Raw genomic sequence first — 16380 nt, 5'->3', positions numbered from 1 at the left:
GGCTCATGGCCCCGTCGCATGACATCATGCTCAAGCGCCACCCTCACGCTTGGCATACTCGTCCTCGATAGCCTCTTCGTACTTTTTGGCCGCTTCGTCCTGGGCAACAGTACGCGGGTCGTCGTGCAAGACGCCTTCCTTAATGAGATCCTCTGGGTCTGGACGGTGTGAGATCTTGTCGTTGAGCTTATCCTCGAGCATGTGCTTCTCGAGCTGTGGGGGCGTCAGCGACTGTGGGCTCCATGGTTTGAGGGTGGACTTACCTCTTTCTGATGCGCCTGGAGGCCTGGCGCTGCCGTAGAGGCTGGAAGGATATTCTCTGTTCAGGGCATGTAAGCATTGTACATGCAAGGATGCAATGCGGGGGGCTGCTCACTATCTACAAGCTCGGAGCGTTCGGGGCGGTGCTTGAGGTGAGCTTCCAGTGAGTTTCTTCGCTCTACAGGAGAAATGGGAGACTCGTCAACGAGCTTGGGCTGCTGTTCAGTGTCGGCCATGGCGGTAGAGTGTAAGCTGGGTAAACAGGGTAGTCAAGTTCAGAGTAATGTGTGTATAAGTGTAGCAAGTACTGGTGGTGTAAGTGGTCGCAACAAAGTTTGGAGAAGAAGAGGGTAAACAGGTCTCAGAAGAAAGGGAGGCGGCGGTCTTAAGTTTATCTACTCAGAAACTCTCAAGCTAAGGTCTCAGAAATGGGCCGTTGATGCGGCAGCGCAATGCCATGTTTATGCGCATTGGATGTTTCGTCGGGCGTGGTTGGCTTGGGCCGCTCACCTGTTTAGTGAGCATGCCACCTTTGGAGGTTGCTACCCCGCAACCGGGAAGCTCGCTACTGTAAGCTGCGCGTCAGAGGACAGGGGATTGGACGATCAGTTGCTGGCTAAACTGAATTGAATCAGATTGTCAATTGTTCCTGGGCGGATGTTTTGTTCTTCCGTTGGTGATACTATCATGATGGTTAAGAGATCGGTCTGGAGCTTGTTTGGCGGGGACTAAATGCAGGCCAAGACGCTTGAAGCTGGAGATGAACGGAGCATCTGGTGGATAAGCGCCACTTGAATTTACTATCGGTGATTGATTGCATACTGGTAGATCAATGCTGTTTGTATGAGCTTGCTGTATCTGATAAACTCTCATCCAACTTACCTATATTTTGATATCTTCTGTCTAAGCTCCACGGCGGGCCATGCTCTATCTCAAGGAATGAAACACGGTCTAAGTTAGACCAGTTCGCTGCGGCTCAACCTGAGCAAACTTTACTATAATTGAAGCACGCTTGTTCTCACAGAGGAGCGTCTGGGTAGTCGAGTTGACAGCTTATCTGTACCTACCTACCTATCTAGGCTCGAGTTGCTGCTGACGAAACCGTTTGGTCAAGTCATCTTTGTCAAACCCACCCAGCCATATTCCTCAGTATCCCTGCAAAATACACTTCGACAATTGATAACAAACTCCTTCGTCTCCGGCTCAAATAGTCAGGATATGAGTCGACTGCTCACTATTAGATTTTGAAGACTTGCACAGCAAGCCAAGATGAATCTTATTCCCTGATAATACCAATTATCCCACTGCACAATGACGACACATCGGGCATGAGCGAGTAAAAAGCAAGGCAATATTCGTTATCGCAGGGATGACCGAGTCGGGATATTATTAGAATCATCCCTAGAACACCGCAAAACAACTGAATTACCAATTCCACCTTAAAATTCTCATGATTTATGCTGCCTAGAGCAGACTTTTATTTGCCGCGCGTTTTCATACAATAGCCAGACGTTAACACTTGCTACCGCCACTTATTGCGTAAGGCTGCACATAATCCAGGGGGGCTGTGCCGGGCGGAAAATTGTCGGCGTTTCGTCACCCGTCAGGCACCAGATCATCACTGAACACAACCTCCCAAGTCCAGTCGTCTCCAGCCACACCAAACCTACCTAAGCTCCAGACTCTCTCCTTTGGAATTAAACTTCGCATTTTCTTCTCTGGCTTTTTCACACCAGAGACCTTCAATTATTCAGCACGGGATTAATCATCTGATGCCCGTATAGATACAAATTCAAAACTAAGCATCTCTCGCTTTCCCCCTCCCCACTCTCTCGCCCATAAGTCGCACATCATGGTACGGATCAACCTTTAATATTGGCGTCTTTTTTGGCTGACAACTTTTACTCAACTCTCAGGGAATATCAAGACGCCCTAAGAACAAGGGCGCCGGTGCAGCCGCGGACGGCGCAAGCGGAGGCGCGAAGCCTAAGAAGGCCACCTTTGAGACAACCAAGAAGAAGGAGATTGGTGTTTCCGATCTGACTCTGCTGAGCAAGGTCTCCAACGAAGCCATCAACGATAATTTGAAGAAGCGATTTGAGGGCCACGAAATTTATACCTACATTGGCCATGTGTTGGTCTCAGTCAACCCTTTCAGGGACCTGGGCATTTATACCGATCAGGTCCTCGAGAGCTACATGGGCAAGAACCGACTCGAAATGCCACCACACGTCTTCGCCATCGCCGAGGCCTCGTACTACAACATGAAGGCATACAGCGACAACCAGTGTGTCATTATTTCAGGAGAGTCAGGAGCCGGAAAGACCGAGGCGGCCAAGCGCATCATGCAGTACATTGCTAGTGTGTCTGGTGGAGAATCCGGAGACATCAAGCAGATCAAGGACATGGTGCTGGCAACCAACCCCTTACTAGAGTCTTTCGGAAACGCAAAAACACTTCGAAACAACAATTCCTCGCGTTTTGGCAAGTATTTACAGATCTACTTCAACGCCCAGGGCGAACCCGTGGGTGCCGACATCACAAACTACCTCCTGGAAAAGTCACGAGTGGTGGGCCAGATCACGAACGAGCGAAACTTCCATATCTTTTACCAATTCGCGAAGGGCGCATCACAACAATATCGAGAAACATTCGGCGTTCAAAAACCCGAGACCTACGTCTATACCAGTCGGTCAAAATGCTTGGACGTGGACGGTATCGACGATCTCGCCGAGTTTCAGGACACGCTTAATGCCATGAAGGTCATTGGCCTTACTCAGGCTGAGCAAGATGAAATTTTTCGAATGCTGGCGGCTATCCTATGGGTTGGAAATATCCAGTTTCAGGAGGATCAGGGCGGCTACGCAGAGGTTATCGATCGATCAGTGGTTGACTTTGCCGCTTACCTGTTAGAAGTTACCCCTGACCAGCTCATCAGCGGTATCACAATTCGAATCCTGACACCTCGAAATGGCGAAGTTATCGAATCGCCCGCCAACCCTGCCCAAGCACAGGCTACGCGAGATGCTCTGGCAATGGCTATCTACAGCAATCTTTTCGACTGGATCGTCGAGCGCATCAACAAGTCCCTCAAGGCGAGGCAACCGACAACCAATACAATCGGTATTCTGGATATCTACGGATTCGAAATTTTCGAGAAGAACAGTTTTGAGCAGCTGTGCATCAACTACGTCAACGAGAAGTTGCAGCAGATCTTCATTCAACTGACTCTCAAGGCCGAGCAGGAGGAATATGCCAGGGAACAGATTCAATGGACTCCTATCAAGTACTTTGATAACAAGGTTGTGTGCGACCTTATCGAACAGATCCGGCCAGTTGGTATCTTCTCTGCTATGAAGGATGCCACCAAGACCGCACACGCTGACCCCGCTGCTTGCGATCGCACATTCATGCAGAGTATCAACGGTATGTCTCATGCTCATCTTACCCCTCGACAAGGAAACTTCATCATCAAGCATTACGCTGGTGATGTCACCTATACTGTCGAAGGTATTACGGACAAGAACAAGGATCAGCTTCTCAAGGGGCTTTTGAACCTCTTCCAGCACAGTGGAAACCAATTTGTTCATACCCTGTTCCCTCGGCCCGTTGACCAAGATAACCGAAAGCAGCCTCCTTCTGCAGGCGATCGCATCCGAGCTTCCGCCAATGCCCTGGTCGAGACGTTGATGAAGTGCCAGCCCTCATATATCCGTACCATCAAGCCCAACGAGAACAAGTCGCCAACAGAATATAACAGCCCCAATGTATTGCATCAGATCAAGTATCTTGGTCTTCAAGAAAACGTCCGCATCCGTCGTGCCGGTTTTGCTTACCGCCAAGATTTCGACAAGTTCGTTGATCGATTCTTCCTCTTGTCTCCTGCGACCTCATACGCTGGTGAATTCACTTGGGAGGGAACAACCGAGGCTGCTGTAAAGCAGATTCTCAAGGATACCAGCATTCCTAAGGAAGAGTGGCAAATGGGTGTTACCAAGGCCTTCATCAAAGCCCCTGAGACGCTCTTTGCCCTTGAGCATATGAGAGACAGATACTGGCACAACATGGCTACGCGAATCCAGCGCATGTGGAGGGCTTACCTCGCCTACCGAGCCGAGTCGGCGACCCGAATTCAGCGATTCTGGCGGAAGAAGCGAACTGGAGCAGAATACCTTCAGCTTCGTGACCATGGCCACCAGGTTCTGGGAGGTCGCAAGGAAAGACGTCGTATGAGTCTGCTGGGTTCCCGACGATTCCTTGGTGACTATCTGGGTGTCAATGCAAGCACCGGCCCCGGAGCCCAGATCCGCAACGCAGCTACTATTGGTACAAACGAAAAGGCGGTATTTTCATGCCGTGCCGAGATTCTGGAGGCCAAGTTTGGTCGATCCAGTAAAGCAAGCCCTCGAATCATCGTCGTCACCACCAACAAGTTCTATATCATTGCTCAAATGCTTGTGAATGGCCACCCACAAATCTCAGTTGAGAAAGCGGTGCCCTTGGGAGCCATCAAGTTCATCGGCGCCTCATCAGCGCGCGATGATTGGTTCTCGCTTGGCATTGGCTCCCCTCAGGAACCTGACCCCCTCATGAATTGTATGCTCAAGACAGAAATGTTCACTCAGATGCAGCGAGTGATGCCCGGTGGATTCAACCTCAAGATCGCTGAGACAATCGAGTATGCCAAGAAGCCCGGCAAGATGCAGCAGGTCAAGGTCCTGAAGGATTCACAACTTCCAGTTGATTACTATAAGAGTGGTGCTGTGCACACACAGCCCGGTGAGCCACCGAGCTCCATCTCTAGACCTACACCCAAGGGCAAGCCTGTACCTCCTCGCCCCATCACTCGAGGCAAGCTGATCAAGCCTGGTGGCCCCAACGGTCGACCTTCTCGCATCCAGGGCAACCGAACTGCCAAGCCTAGACCAGGGGCAGGTCGAGCCGTGCCTCAACCACCAGCTGCTGTCTCTAATATTGCCGCTGTTCCCGCTGCCGCCACCCAAAGCACTCCTCGTATCGCCCCTCGTCCTGGTGCCAACGCTGCTACTCCAATTCCTGCTGCCCACAACGCTCTCCCAAGCCATTCTCGCAATGCTAGTGGCGCCGGACGTGCACCCCCACCGCCGCCTCCTCCTGCTGTCGCAGCACGTCCACCAAGCCCGCCCAAGGTGATGGCCAAGGTCTTGTATGACTTTGCTGGACAACGAGAAAACGAGCTCACCATCACCGCTAATGAGATCGTTGAGATTGTGCAGAAGGAATCCAATGGTACGTTTGACCCTTTGACATCGGAAACTGAACATTACTAACATGGCTATCTAGGTTGGTGGCTAGCCAAGAACCCTCAAACTGCACAACAGGCTTGGGTCCCTGCAGCATATGTCGAGGAACAAGCTCCACCTGCGCCTCGAGCTCCTCCGGCTCCTCCGCGATCCAAGCCCACACCCCCTGCGCCCCCAGCCAAGCGTCCTGCTGCTAACCGTAAGCCTGCCGAGCTTCAGCAGCGTGACTCTGGCATGAGCCTCAATACGCCCAATGGAGGAGACAGCCGCAGCAGCACACCAACACCCAGCTTGGGTGGGAGTTTAGCGGATGCTCTTCTGGCCAGGAAGAATGCCATGCAAAAGGAAAAGGAGGATGACGATGACTGGTAGTCGACATAACGAGTTTATGCTTCACGAACTTACTAAGGAGTCGAGAAAGAACTTTGACCGAGACAAACCTTGTTGGGTCAGACTTTTGTACCTGCATTGCATGACACAAATCACAGTGTGTAAGAGAAGAGGAGGGATGGTATATGACAGTGTATGCTTTCTTCTGTTGCATACAAACGAACAAGACTGTGCTGGGCAACCGAGGTGTGTAGAAAGCCGCAAGGAAATCACGGCCGAGTTTGGTTTTGGTTTTCTTTTCTTGATGCTTTGGGCAAGCGTTTGTAGGAAGGGTCGTTCTGGGACGGACTGATCGACGGAGATATTCATATTCATTGCAAGAAGATTACAGGTTTTTAGAAGGGGTTAAATACTTTGACGTTGAACTTTTATCTCTATCATATATGTTATGTCATCTAATCGTCTGAAATATCTCGCTGGAGAACTTTTCGTCTTCTCATGAGCTCGGCTAGGGGCACATCTTCGTCTGCCGCTTCAGCTTCTGACTCTTCCTCATCAACACCATAATCTCGCAGTCTATCGCCATCCGAGTTCACCCATCCAAGACCTTGATCGAATTCACGGTCATACTCTTCATCGTCATACATATCATAGTCGTCAACCTCTTCAAGTTCCGCCATGAGATGTCTCTTGCGTTTCTCATCGTCAGCCTTTCGCTTGAGAAACTCAGCCTTGAACTCGCTGGAGCTCATACTCGCTTGGCGAAGCTCCTCGGCGTAGTCACGATTCGCAGCAGGCCAACCCCTTGCAGCTCGACGGATTTTGTCGGGATCGGGAGGAGGCCAAAGTCCTTCAACGCGGTTGAAGCCATTCTCCTCCCACTCCCAGCCTGAGCCAGTGCCATCCTTAGCGATGGTGGGGTTCCCTCCGAGAGGGAAGAACCACATGAGTATGTTGCGGGTGCCCATTGCTTGAGCCATATTGTCAAAGAAACCGATATCGTAGGGGAACTCAAGTCTTTCGAAGCGCACTTTCTCGCCATCGGGACCTGTAATGTCCCACCAGTCCTTAGGTCCCTTATCCATGAGAGCTTCATGGCGCTCCTGCTCCCATCCTTCTATCATGGTCTGGTTGAATATCCATGACCTAACAGTGTTGATGAGCATGATACCCAATGCGATAGTGGTAAAGAAGTTGACGATCGCAATTAGCGATAGTCCGATGAGTCCAGATAAGCTAGGTCCTAGGTATGCAGGGAGGTTTCGATGTTCCCAGATCTTAGAGAAGCGTTGCCATAGAAAGTAGCCAAGCATCCAGAGCGATATGTTTGTATATACCAAAAAGCGTAGAAAATGAGGAAAGGTTGTCATTGATACACAGTTTCTAGTCCAAGGACAATGGTGATCCATCTTGGGAACACATCTGGCACAATGGCGACAATGATGCGCCCGAGGTGGTTTAGGCGCCGCGCATTTGTTACACCATCGCTGTCCATCGGCGTCAATAACGCGATCCTTGAATATATATCGGCCCGGGTCGACGGTCACGGCTCGGTAGTACGTTAACCATAGTGTGAAGAGGAGGGTATTAAAGATAATGGTTTCGCGGCGCGAGGGAGGACCTGGTTCGAGGGACGTCGAGTAGTGAAAGAGAAACTGCGAGAAATAGCCAAGAAATGTGATTAGAGCACATACAGAGGGCACGGCAAGGCCCTTGATGAAGGGCACGTCGTTGAGGCCGGCCATGATGAAGCTTTAGCTTGAGCTGTTACATCACATGGAGGTTTAAAGTCGTTATCAGATAGGTAGACAGGCTGGCTGACAGGTAAGGTAGGTAGCCATGATGCCCCTAAATTTTAGTGGACCGTTGGTGTTCCAAACCGCTATATCCAGAACGCTCAGCGAATAGAAGCCCGCTTATGTAATTTTCAGGGGCGTTCGTCAGCAGTCCCCTGATAATCAGCCAGAACTGAGCAGGGGTGTTGTCTTGTGTTTTCTCATCATGACGGCGATATGAAACTTCGATTGATGAAAATACTGACTTGGAGTTAATATCTATGTTTTGGTTGAGAGTCAAAAGCCAGACTGCGACGACATGAGTAGTTTGAAGACGCTCTCAAGCTTAAAAATTTGTTGTTCCAGTCTATCTTTGCCTTGAGGGTTCTGATAAAGCCATCATGGCTGGAGATACAGTGGTTCAATTGTTTGCCTTATGGTACATTTCTCCCCTCACTATCGAGTCTTAATATATATAATAGCTAATGCTGTTTCTAGTGCTACCTCTTCATTCTTTTACATATCTCAAACTCTTGAACGCCATTCTCTAACAGGTTAGTCATAGCCCTGTCATTCCAGATATGCAATCAGACCTGACATGAAATATTATCTAGAAAGTCCGAGACTATCATCATTTCTTGTATTTATGCTCTCCGGAATAGCATGCTATGGAGTCAGTTGTATAACCAAGTGGTTTCCTGGCGCAGACGGACGCTTCACAACACGTCGCCAGGGTTCTTTACTTGACGGTGCACATGATGCTCGAAGGGGGCAGAACACACATCTTCCTGGAAGGCCGAGAAGACTGTCCCTTCCAATGCTTGTATTATGTATTGTATTGAGATTGGAAATTTTTCATCGCGTCAACTATCAGCAACAATGTGCAACTCCTGGCCTCGAGGTGAGACTATGCCCTTTATCACAGATGGATAGTAGGGAAGCTTATAACCGTCCAGTCTTTTCTACCACTACTCTTCTTCGCTTATGAAATCTTCACTTCTCGAAGGAAATGGGGCTTTCCACCACCAGAAGACCCTGATGACCCCTGGCGTTCATGCTTTGATGACTTGGTCGACTGGTTCAGTGGCCCAAGAGTTATGCTCAGTATGGCGGTGTCTAGTCTCGTGGTGTTTTCTACAGGCACATACTACGCCACAGGCCGCATAACACGCTCCACGTACTATTGCTTTGAACTACTCGAGAGCAAGCGGTCAACCCTTGCTTTGCAGTGTATGGGACTTGTGCTTGATGCCATCATCGTGATTCTTCTTTGGCGCTTGCTCGCTTGGTCACGCACCGCGAAGCTGCGTTTACGAACTTTGGGTACAGTCTTGACCCTCTCTTCGATATCGATGAGTCTTGTGTGGGTAGGGAGCAGGCTTTTCAGGGGATCGTCTGTGCTTCACGCTGGGTTCGGCTTTCTCTACGGATTTGATATCATCGTCGACAGTGTTGCCTTTGCGGCACTCATGATCTCAGCTACGTTCTGGGTCTGCGAGACATCACCACTTACACCATCCGCTATCATCACTTTTCTGGTGGGAACAGCAAAGGCCTGTCATAACATCTTCCACTACGGTGAATACCTTCACCCTACACGCCTTAATGAGATCACCCCACTTTACTTCATTGCTTTCGGCATGATCATCTTTACATACACTCATGGTATTCAATCTGTCATCTTCATCAGAAGATTCGTTCTCATGGCTCTTCTCGTTGGCCTTGTTGTGGGCACTACTGTGTTCATTGCCAAGTCGGATCCGCAGACTTTTAAGCGTCATCCTGTCAATGACTTCATTTACAGAGCCAATATCAGGCAAGACCGTTGGATGCAGGAAGCGAGCACAAGTGGGAGTCTTCCCATTGCTCACAAGATCTATAAGGAACGACATGAAGGACGGGATCCTCCCCCGGCATTTGCAGATTGGTATGACCTGGCTAAGGATACTGTGGTCATTGATAAATTCGATCAGATCGACCAAGATTTGGCCCCCTTCCGAGCTATCCCACCCAACAAGCTTCGGCAACGAGCTTCCATTTTGTCTCAAATGCCTGGCATCCATACTATCGGTATCAAGGACGGTAATGCATCGAGGCTACCTGAAGTCACTGGCCATGATGCCAAGGTGCTGGACGGCCTCGTCTTAACCATCAACAAGTTTGCTAAATTTCTCCCTGACATGCTCTTTCCCGTTAACCTGGGAATTACACCACGGATTCTTCCATCATGGGAGACAGCGAATGGGCACAACAGGGCTGACCTGACCCCAATCGTCAATCTGATATCGAAGAGGGCAGCCAAAGAAGATGACGCAGACCAGGTTGAGGAGGCCAGATCTGCAGAGACTCCTGTGGCCGCTCCTTTGCCAGCGCTGCCGGATCATCCCCAAATCAAGAAGCCCTCCTTGATAAGCCCAGCCAACTATCGCCAGATGCAGGTTGAAGCATGCCCCCCCGGCTCACGAACTCGAACCAACCCGCACTGGAACATTGGAGAATTTTGCGCCGATTGTGTACGAAGGCACTCGAAAGCGCAACTCATGGTCAACTGGGAACGATCACTTCAGTACTGCTTCCAGCCTGATCTCAAGTACCTCCATGGTATGTCTCTCTCGAGTCCTCATGCGGAACCAATCAGGGACCTTTTGCCATTATTTGGGTTCTCCAAGTCGGAACCGTTCAATGACATCCTAATACCTCCTCCACAGGAAGATGACGACAGACTTGACATAGGCTGGAACTTTGACCGTCGCTACGACGCCATGTTTTGGCGTGGTCAAACTGACAATGGCGTTATTTCAGACCAGGCCTTGCGTGGCAATCACAAATTTCGGCTCCTTCATATGCTGGGAAATCAAAATCCCGATGACAAGGTATCAATGGTTCTTCCGACGGCAAAAGACCCATCAGTATATCGACATGAAAAGGTACCAATTACGGAAGCAAATCTTGTCCTCCCATCGAGTGTCGGCATGAACAATTACACAGGCTGTATGGGTCCCAATTGTGAGCTTCTTCATCAGACTTATCCCATCGTCAACGAGGCTCAGGACCAGGAGCCCCTCGAATACCGCTATATCCTCCTCTTGGACAAGGACTACGGGCCGTCACCCGACCTTCTCCGCGTGCTCCGCTCAAAGAGCGTACCTTTTATCTCCACCATCTTCCGTACGTGGTATAGCGATCGCCTGATTCCCTGGCTACATTTCGTGCCCATCGATACGCGTTATCAGGGTTTGCACACCACCCTGACATACTTTACTGGTACACAGAAGAAAGCATACCTCAACGGGCGCGATACTGACATGAAGGGGCTGGCCAAGGATGGGGCCTGGATTGCACAGCAGGGTGCCAAGTGGGCAAACCAAGCGTTAGGAGAAAAGGATAAAGAAGTCTACCTCTTCAGACTACTGCTTGAATGGGCGAGGTTGGTTGATGACAAACGTGATGAGATCGGGACAAGTAAGAATGATAAGGGCGAGCTTGTGAGCTCTCCATGGACAAAGAATCAGAAGTGGTGATTATAATGGGTTAACTGGTGGCAGGAATCTCTATCTCATTTAAGCTAATGATCTGTCTGCCTCTTCTTGTATATTTCTTTCCATAGCCATGAAGCATCATTACCGGAGTAGCTAGTCGCTTGCCATGCAGCAGGATGCCAATACGAGTAGTATACCTTTGATGATTGAAATATCGTACGAAATTGATCCACGTTGCTCGGACTCACAAACCGTACTACTCACTGAACAGCTTGATGCGAAGATCACATGAGCGGCATCCCAAAAGGATGCAGTCTCCATAAGTTCGAAAAAAAAAAACCAGGGGTTTTGTCATTGGAGGTCTCGATTCGTGGGACGCAGCAGCCATGATGCACATCGAAACCTCTACAGACTCCGTGTACACTCAAATACAGGCGGCAGCTGGGGCCTTTAGTGAGACGTGAAGTAGGCGGCAGTTACGCCGCGGTCATTCCGCCGTGGCGGATGCTTAAGAGCGGTACCGGGACGGTCTTCTCGGCCTACGATGAACCGATAAGACGGAAGCTCTGTCCAATTCCATATGGGTACGGGGCCCAGTCCGGCAAGTGCCTTTCGATATTCGGGAACCAGCACCGGGGACAAGTCCGGAGTCACTGCCTGACCTTTAACAGCTGTGAGGTATGTATGTAACAGCCCAACATGCGGTGATCTGGAAACATGCCAAGCGTCGTGCAAATGTGATGTGAAATGAAGGTGAGAGCTCCGTCAGATGCCATGGTTTTCAAATGTGTCAGCTTCGTGTGTAAATCTAACATCCTCGACCCAATTAATGACAATCGAACTGGTTAAATAAGATGTTCGGATTGTTTTCCCGTCGGTTGAAGACGCCTTGTATCGGTGAATCTAATGTGCTTGGTGGAGATCGCAACACCGATTGGCCTATTGCAAAGGACTCAGAGTCACGTCGGGGTCGGTTGCCCATCCGTCATAAAGGAACATTGTGCCGATGAATCAACGAGGTCCTTGCTCAAGCTTGGACCAACAACGAGAACTGAAAAGTGGATCAGATCTGATGATGTCTCGTGAAAAGATCTCGGTGAAGACCCGGACCCAGGTTCGACTGGGGTGAAAGAGAGTTTGGTGTGTATCACAACACCCTCTTTGTTCCAAGAGGTGCTAGAGGTGGCATACACCCCATTGCAGGAATACTGAGACACAAAATGATTCAAGCCATGAATATGGGATCATATATGGGCTTGCTATGCTCATAAGTATGTGAGAGAATGACCGACATACAACTGACAATGTGTGTGGCCATGCGTATGGAAGCCAATTACCGTCTTGAAACAAGACTGGAAACTCACAGCTGTTCTCAGCATCCGCAGGAACATTGCAAACACTTACGAGGTGAGCGGCTTTGCTTCGTAGCATTCGACTTAACCTCGGTGAATCTGTCAACCAGATGCTAGGCCCACAGCCTTTGTCAAGAAGAAAAGAAGAAAAGACTGGGCCCTGACTTTGGTTTGTGAGCATGGGGGCGGAGAATTGACCCAGGACTCGACCAGTAGGAACCCCTGATAGTGATACTGGGCCCTTGACGTCTAGGTCCCTTAGCTGCCGATGATTTCTCTTCACGAATTCTGGGGTGAGGTGAGCCGAGCAAGCACCTGAAAGACGAAATTTCTTTCATGTCGAAGTTGGGCGGAATTCAGCCACCGCTGGTCCAATCTAATCGAGTCGATTTGATAATTGTAATGCCGTAATAGAATTCTGCACATAATTCATGCTTTCCGTACTTAGTGCAAGGCAGCTCTGTCGTGCATGTCTCAAGGAACAGTATGCCGTACATAGAACAGGGAGCGTGGCTAATACTTGAGGTTATAACTAACAATAATTGGAGGAACGGGATGACGGATGATGGACGGTCGGCCATGTGCCTGGGGCTCTGCAGCGAGAAACTGAGCGTTCACTAACAAACCCCATCAAATAACGTGCCTGGTTGACAAATTGAGTTTGTCGTCCCTCTTCCCGAGTTTACAGCCGAATCACCTTGATGTAGCGTGGGTACGGGCCACACGTCCTTCTCACCGAACCGGAACAGGGGTTGACGGGCGGCGAATGACAACACTCCGTGCGGTGCTAGTGTGAGCGGTTTCTTTCTCCTTGGATGGCTTAAGAAGTGCTTCTGCAATACGGAGGCGCGCCTATGGAACCAGTTCTAAAGTATGGGGACGATTTGTGGGAGTCAAGCTCTAACTCGCAGTAGTGCGACTGGTAAGTGCATGGAGCTGGTCTAGGTGTAAGTGATTAACCGCGGGTAAGTGTCGAGCCTCAACGGCATCGAGCACTTGTCTTGTCTCAATATAAGAAATATGGTCAAAGGGGAAGTCGATTCAATACCACACGTCATATCCATATAAGGCTGGGCCTTTTATCAGCACATAGACGTACCTACAAAGACTTGAGTCATCAGTAAACGAATAAAACCTAACGTCAATACAAGGCTACGGCCAAGCAGTGGCACTGATTAATTGCTTTTGCTTTGGGACAAAGACAAAGACAGTACAGAAGGCCAATTGATGTTACTCTCTACCACGTAGTACTCATGTAAGCATAGCATGTCTTAGCATATAGGTTGCAGCTGCCGACGAGGCTGGCCGCAGACAACCGACCCGCCGGTGACGGAACCCGGTCACCTCATGGAGGTGGAAACGCAGAATGCAAACATGAGACATATTGTCTATGCTTGCAGTCGCGATTCCAGACTCCAAATATGCCACTGGAGCATAATCTTGAAACTGGGGAGGATAGAGGAAAAAGAGAGTGTTGGGTAGCTCTTCGCTTCCGTTCATGAAGAAGCCAACGGCGTGATGCGTCCCAGCTTGTGACGCTGGGAGCCAGGGGAGCTCTATCGTCTGTGCTCGGTGTTGCACCTCCGGTCAAACAGATGCTTTGGACAACGGGTCCTTGCACGGATCTCTTCATAGGGTGCCATGCGACGAACAGGGTTTAGCCATCCATCAGTCCGTGGTTCGGGTTGCACGCAGACTATCTGACCATAGACTTGAACTGGGAGATGGATCTCTGAACCTGATCCAAGCGTACTTGTAGCACATTTTGACCAAGTTCTTGCTTTGCTGGCTTAAGATTGGCTGATAGATGCCTCCACCAGTTCTGCCTCAAACAAGATGTCCGGCGGTTTATGTCAATATGCATATGGATCAGTACATAGTAATCGTTCAGTCTGGTCAGAAGAAGCTTGATGCGGGCGGATTTATACGGTCTTGAGTATTGAACATCGCAACCTCCTTCGTCCAATGGAAGGCCCAATGCTCGGAGGTATTGACTAGAGCCCTGTTGAGCCGATATCGCCTCGTCTGACAGACATGTTACTCGATCTTAATATGCCAGGTGCCAATAGCCGATGTGCGGTTGAAATCGACATATTTGGGTACGGTTAATAAAGAAGGGATGGATCACATTTGAGGGGGATTCAGTGGGGAGATGAGATGTACTGCCTCCGAAAAAGAAAGCAATTCCGAGGAAAGTCCTTTGCTGATGTGATGTTTGGATTGGCAGGGACGCCAGAAACCCACGTCGTCACGTTACAAGCGTATGTTAATATGGAAGGTACAGTACATTATAGACAAAGCAAGCAAGCAGGGGAGGAAGGAAGAAAGAAAAACAAGGGTGGCATTTGCCGCCAGAGCCGCGTATCATCACATAACGCTACTGTAGCTTAACCAGTCTAGTGGGATGCAGATTTAATCAATTAGGTTCTGTTGTCAAGATCCCTACTCCTCGAGTCCTGGGACGTTCGAGACTCGAGATTGATTGCTTAAAACATTGTGATATCAGACGGAAGGTGCTGCCATTTTCCATTTCATACCGAGATTTACCGCTCACCTCGGCCGGGATTTACAGCCGGGTCTAGCCTGAATCGTCTCACCTTGTCTTGCTTCGCGAACCACATCCCGCGGTCGAGTTGTCTGTCATTGGCTTTTTGAGAAATGTTGGATTATTTTTTCGTGTGATGATTAAGACATGCATCTTATCTCAGTCTTGCTCGTGAGAATCCCCAACAAATGTATGTCTCTCAGTCAATGTTTCAATGGGCAGCAGTTACTTCAATTCGGTATTGATTGTCCATATTCGGCTTCTGACCTCGACTGACCTTAAACCCACCTTACTCCAGAAATCCAGTGACCATCAAAGTTCAGGCTACTCCGTTTTATATCGTTCCATTTTACCCAATCTCAGGCACCCCTAAATGCAAGCCAATGTATTCCCGGGCCGGTCCCTTACTCTCACCTCAGGTACCCAGTCCATGTATTTGCCGTGAAAAGCTACCTCATTTTGATCTCCTGCTTCCCGGGGAAATCCACTTCCCCTCTGGCGGGCATTGTCACCAGCAGCGCTCCTCTCCGCCGTGCATGGTGAGTTAGTACCTAAGGCTCCCGCGCACGCCCCTCCCCATCCCACTTTCGCTTGTGAGCCCATACACACTACTGTCTGATTGGCCGTTTCATAGCTGTAGCTTTCTCTCCCACGCCCTCCCCTCCGCTTTCTTCACCTTTCTTCACCCCACTCCATTCATCTCAGGTCAGTCTTCGCGACGACGGAACACTCTCGGTCTCTTTCCATGGCATGAACTTGCGCTGTCTTTTTCTTGTTCTTGTTAGCTATTTCTCTTCAGCATCCCCTCGGATCACATCTTCTTGTTCAAGTGACCTTGGTCCGCTTCATTGCCTCACCTTTGCGCTTCACGCTCACCTGGACTCCATCTTGAAATCCGTCTTAGTACATCACAAGCCGGCTTTTCGTATATACGACTCCCATCTCGCCTTCAGATCGCCTTGATCCGACCAAACACTTCCTTCGATCCCACAAGCTAGCAGCCGAAACTGCGCGTCTTGCGACGAATTGAGGTATCGTCCACTGGCTATCTTGCATCGCGCACCTAGCTAGACGTTGATACATTCTCGTTTTGTTCAAGGCCCAGCTGTGAAGCTCATTGTCGGCTTAATCATCGTTGGTCTGCTATTACCACTCCATATCTCTATACATTACTTGCGCCGGGCCTCACTGCACTCCGCTGCGATCAATTGAATTGCCCAGTATTTCGGGATCTTCTTTCCATCTGTCTCTGCGTCTCTCAGTTCGCCCCAGGGTGTTTAATATTCTGCCTTACCAACTCAAGATTTCCCCACACAGAAGCTATTCTAAGTTCGCTGTTCACCAAAGTTGCTTCTG

General features: G+C 49.7%; 4 protein-coding genes across 4 annotated transcripts; 2 read left to right on the top strand and 2 right to left on the bottom strand.

Moving 5' to 3' along the window:
- Positions 1 to 30: 30 nt before the first annotated feature.
- On the bottom strand, positions 31 to 497 carry FMAN_00501 (uncharacterized protein; the record flags this gene model as incomplete). The annotated part of the gene is made up of 3 exons (XM_041822359.1): positions 31 to 213; positions 264 to 319; positions 377 to 497. The coding sequence occupies 3 exons, from the start codon at positions 495 to 497 to the stop codon at positions 31 to 33; spliced, it is 360 nt and encodes a 119-aa protein (XP_041688047.1).
- A 1616-nt stretch (positions 498 to 2113) lies between these two features.
- FMAN_00500 (putative myosin I heavy chain) lies at positions 2114 to 5915 on the top strand (the record flags this gene model as incomplete). The annotated part of the gene is made up of 3 exons (XM_041822358.1): positions 2114 to 2116; positions 2178 to 5529; positions 5584 to 5915. The coding sequence occupies 3 exons, from the start codon at positions 2114 to 2116 to the stop codon at positions 5913 to 5915; spliced, it is 3687 nt and encodes a 1228-aa protein (XP_041688046.1).
- A 413-nt stretch (positions 5916 to 6328) lies between these two features.
- On the bottom strand, positions 6329 to 7618 carry FMAN_00499 (Palmitoyltransferase PFA4; the record flags this gene model as incomplete). Its single annotated transcript, XM_041822357.1, has 1 exon — positions 6329 to 7618. The coding sequence occupies one exon, from the start codon at positions 7616 to 7618 to the stop codon at positions 6329 to 6331; it is 1290 nt and encodes a 429-aa protein (XP_041688045.1).
- Positions 7619 to 8049: 431 nt separating this feature from the next.
- FMAN_00498 (uncharacterized protein) lies at positions 8050 to 11169 on the top strand (the record flags this gene model as incomplete). Its single annotated transcript, XM_041822355.1, has 4 exons — positions 8050 to 8087; positions 8147 to 8202; positions 8263 to 8549; positions 8605 to 11169. The coding sequence occupies 4 exons, from the start codon at positions 8050 to 8052 to the stop codon at positions 11167 to 11169; spliced, it is 2946 nt and encodes a 981-aa protein (XP_041688044.1).
- Positions 11170 to 16380: the final 5211 nt, after the last annotated feature.

Source organism: Fusarium mangiferae (genome assembly GCF_900044065.1).
Source record: "Fusarium mangiferae strain MRC7560 genome assembly, contig: FMAN_scaffold013, whole genome shotgun sequence".
NCBI classification, from domain to species: domain Eukaryota; kingdom Fungi; phylum Ascomycota; class Sordariomycetes; order Hypocreales; family Nectriaceae; genus Fusarium; species Fusarium mangiferae.
Note: the sequence above shows the minus strand (reverse complement) of the source record. Positions and strands in the feature narration are given on the sequence as shown.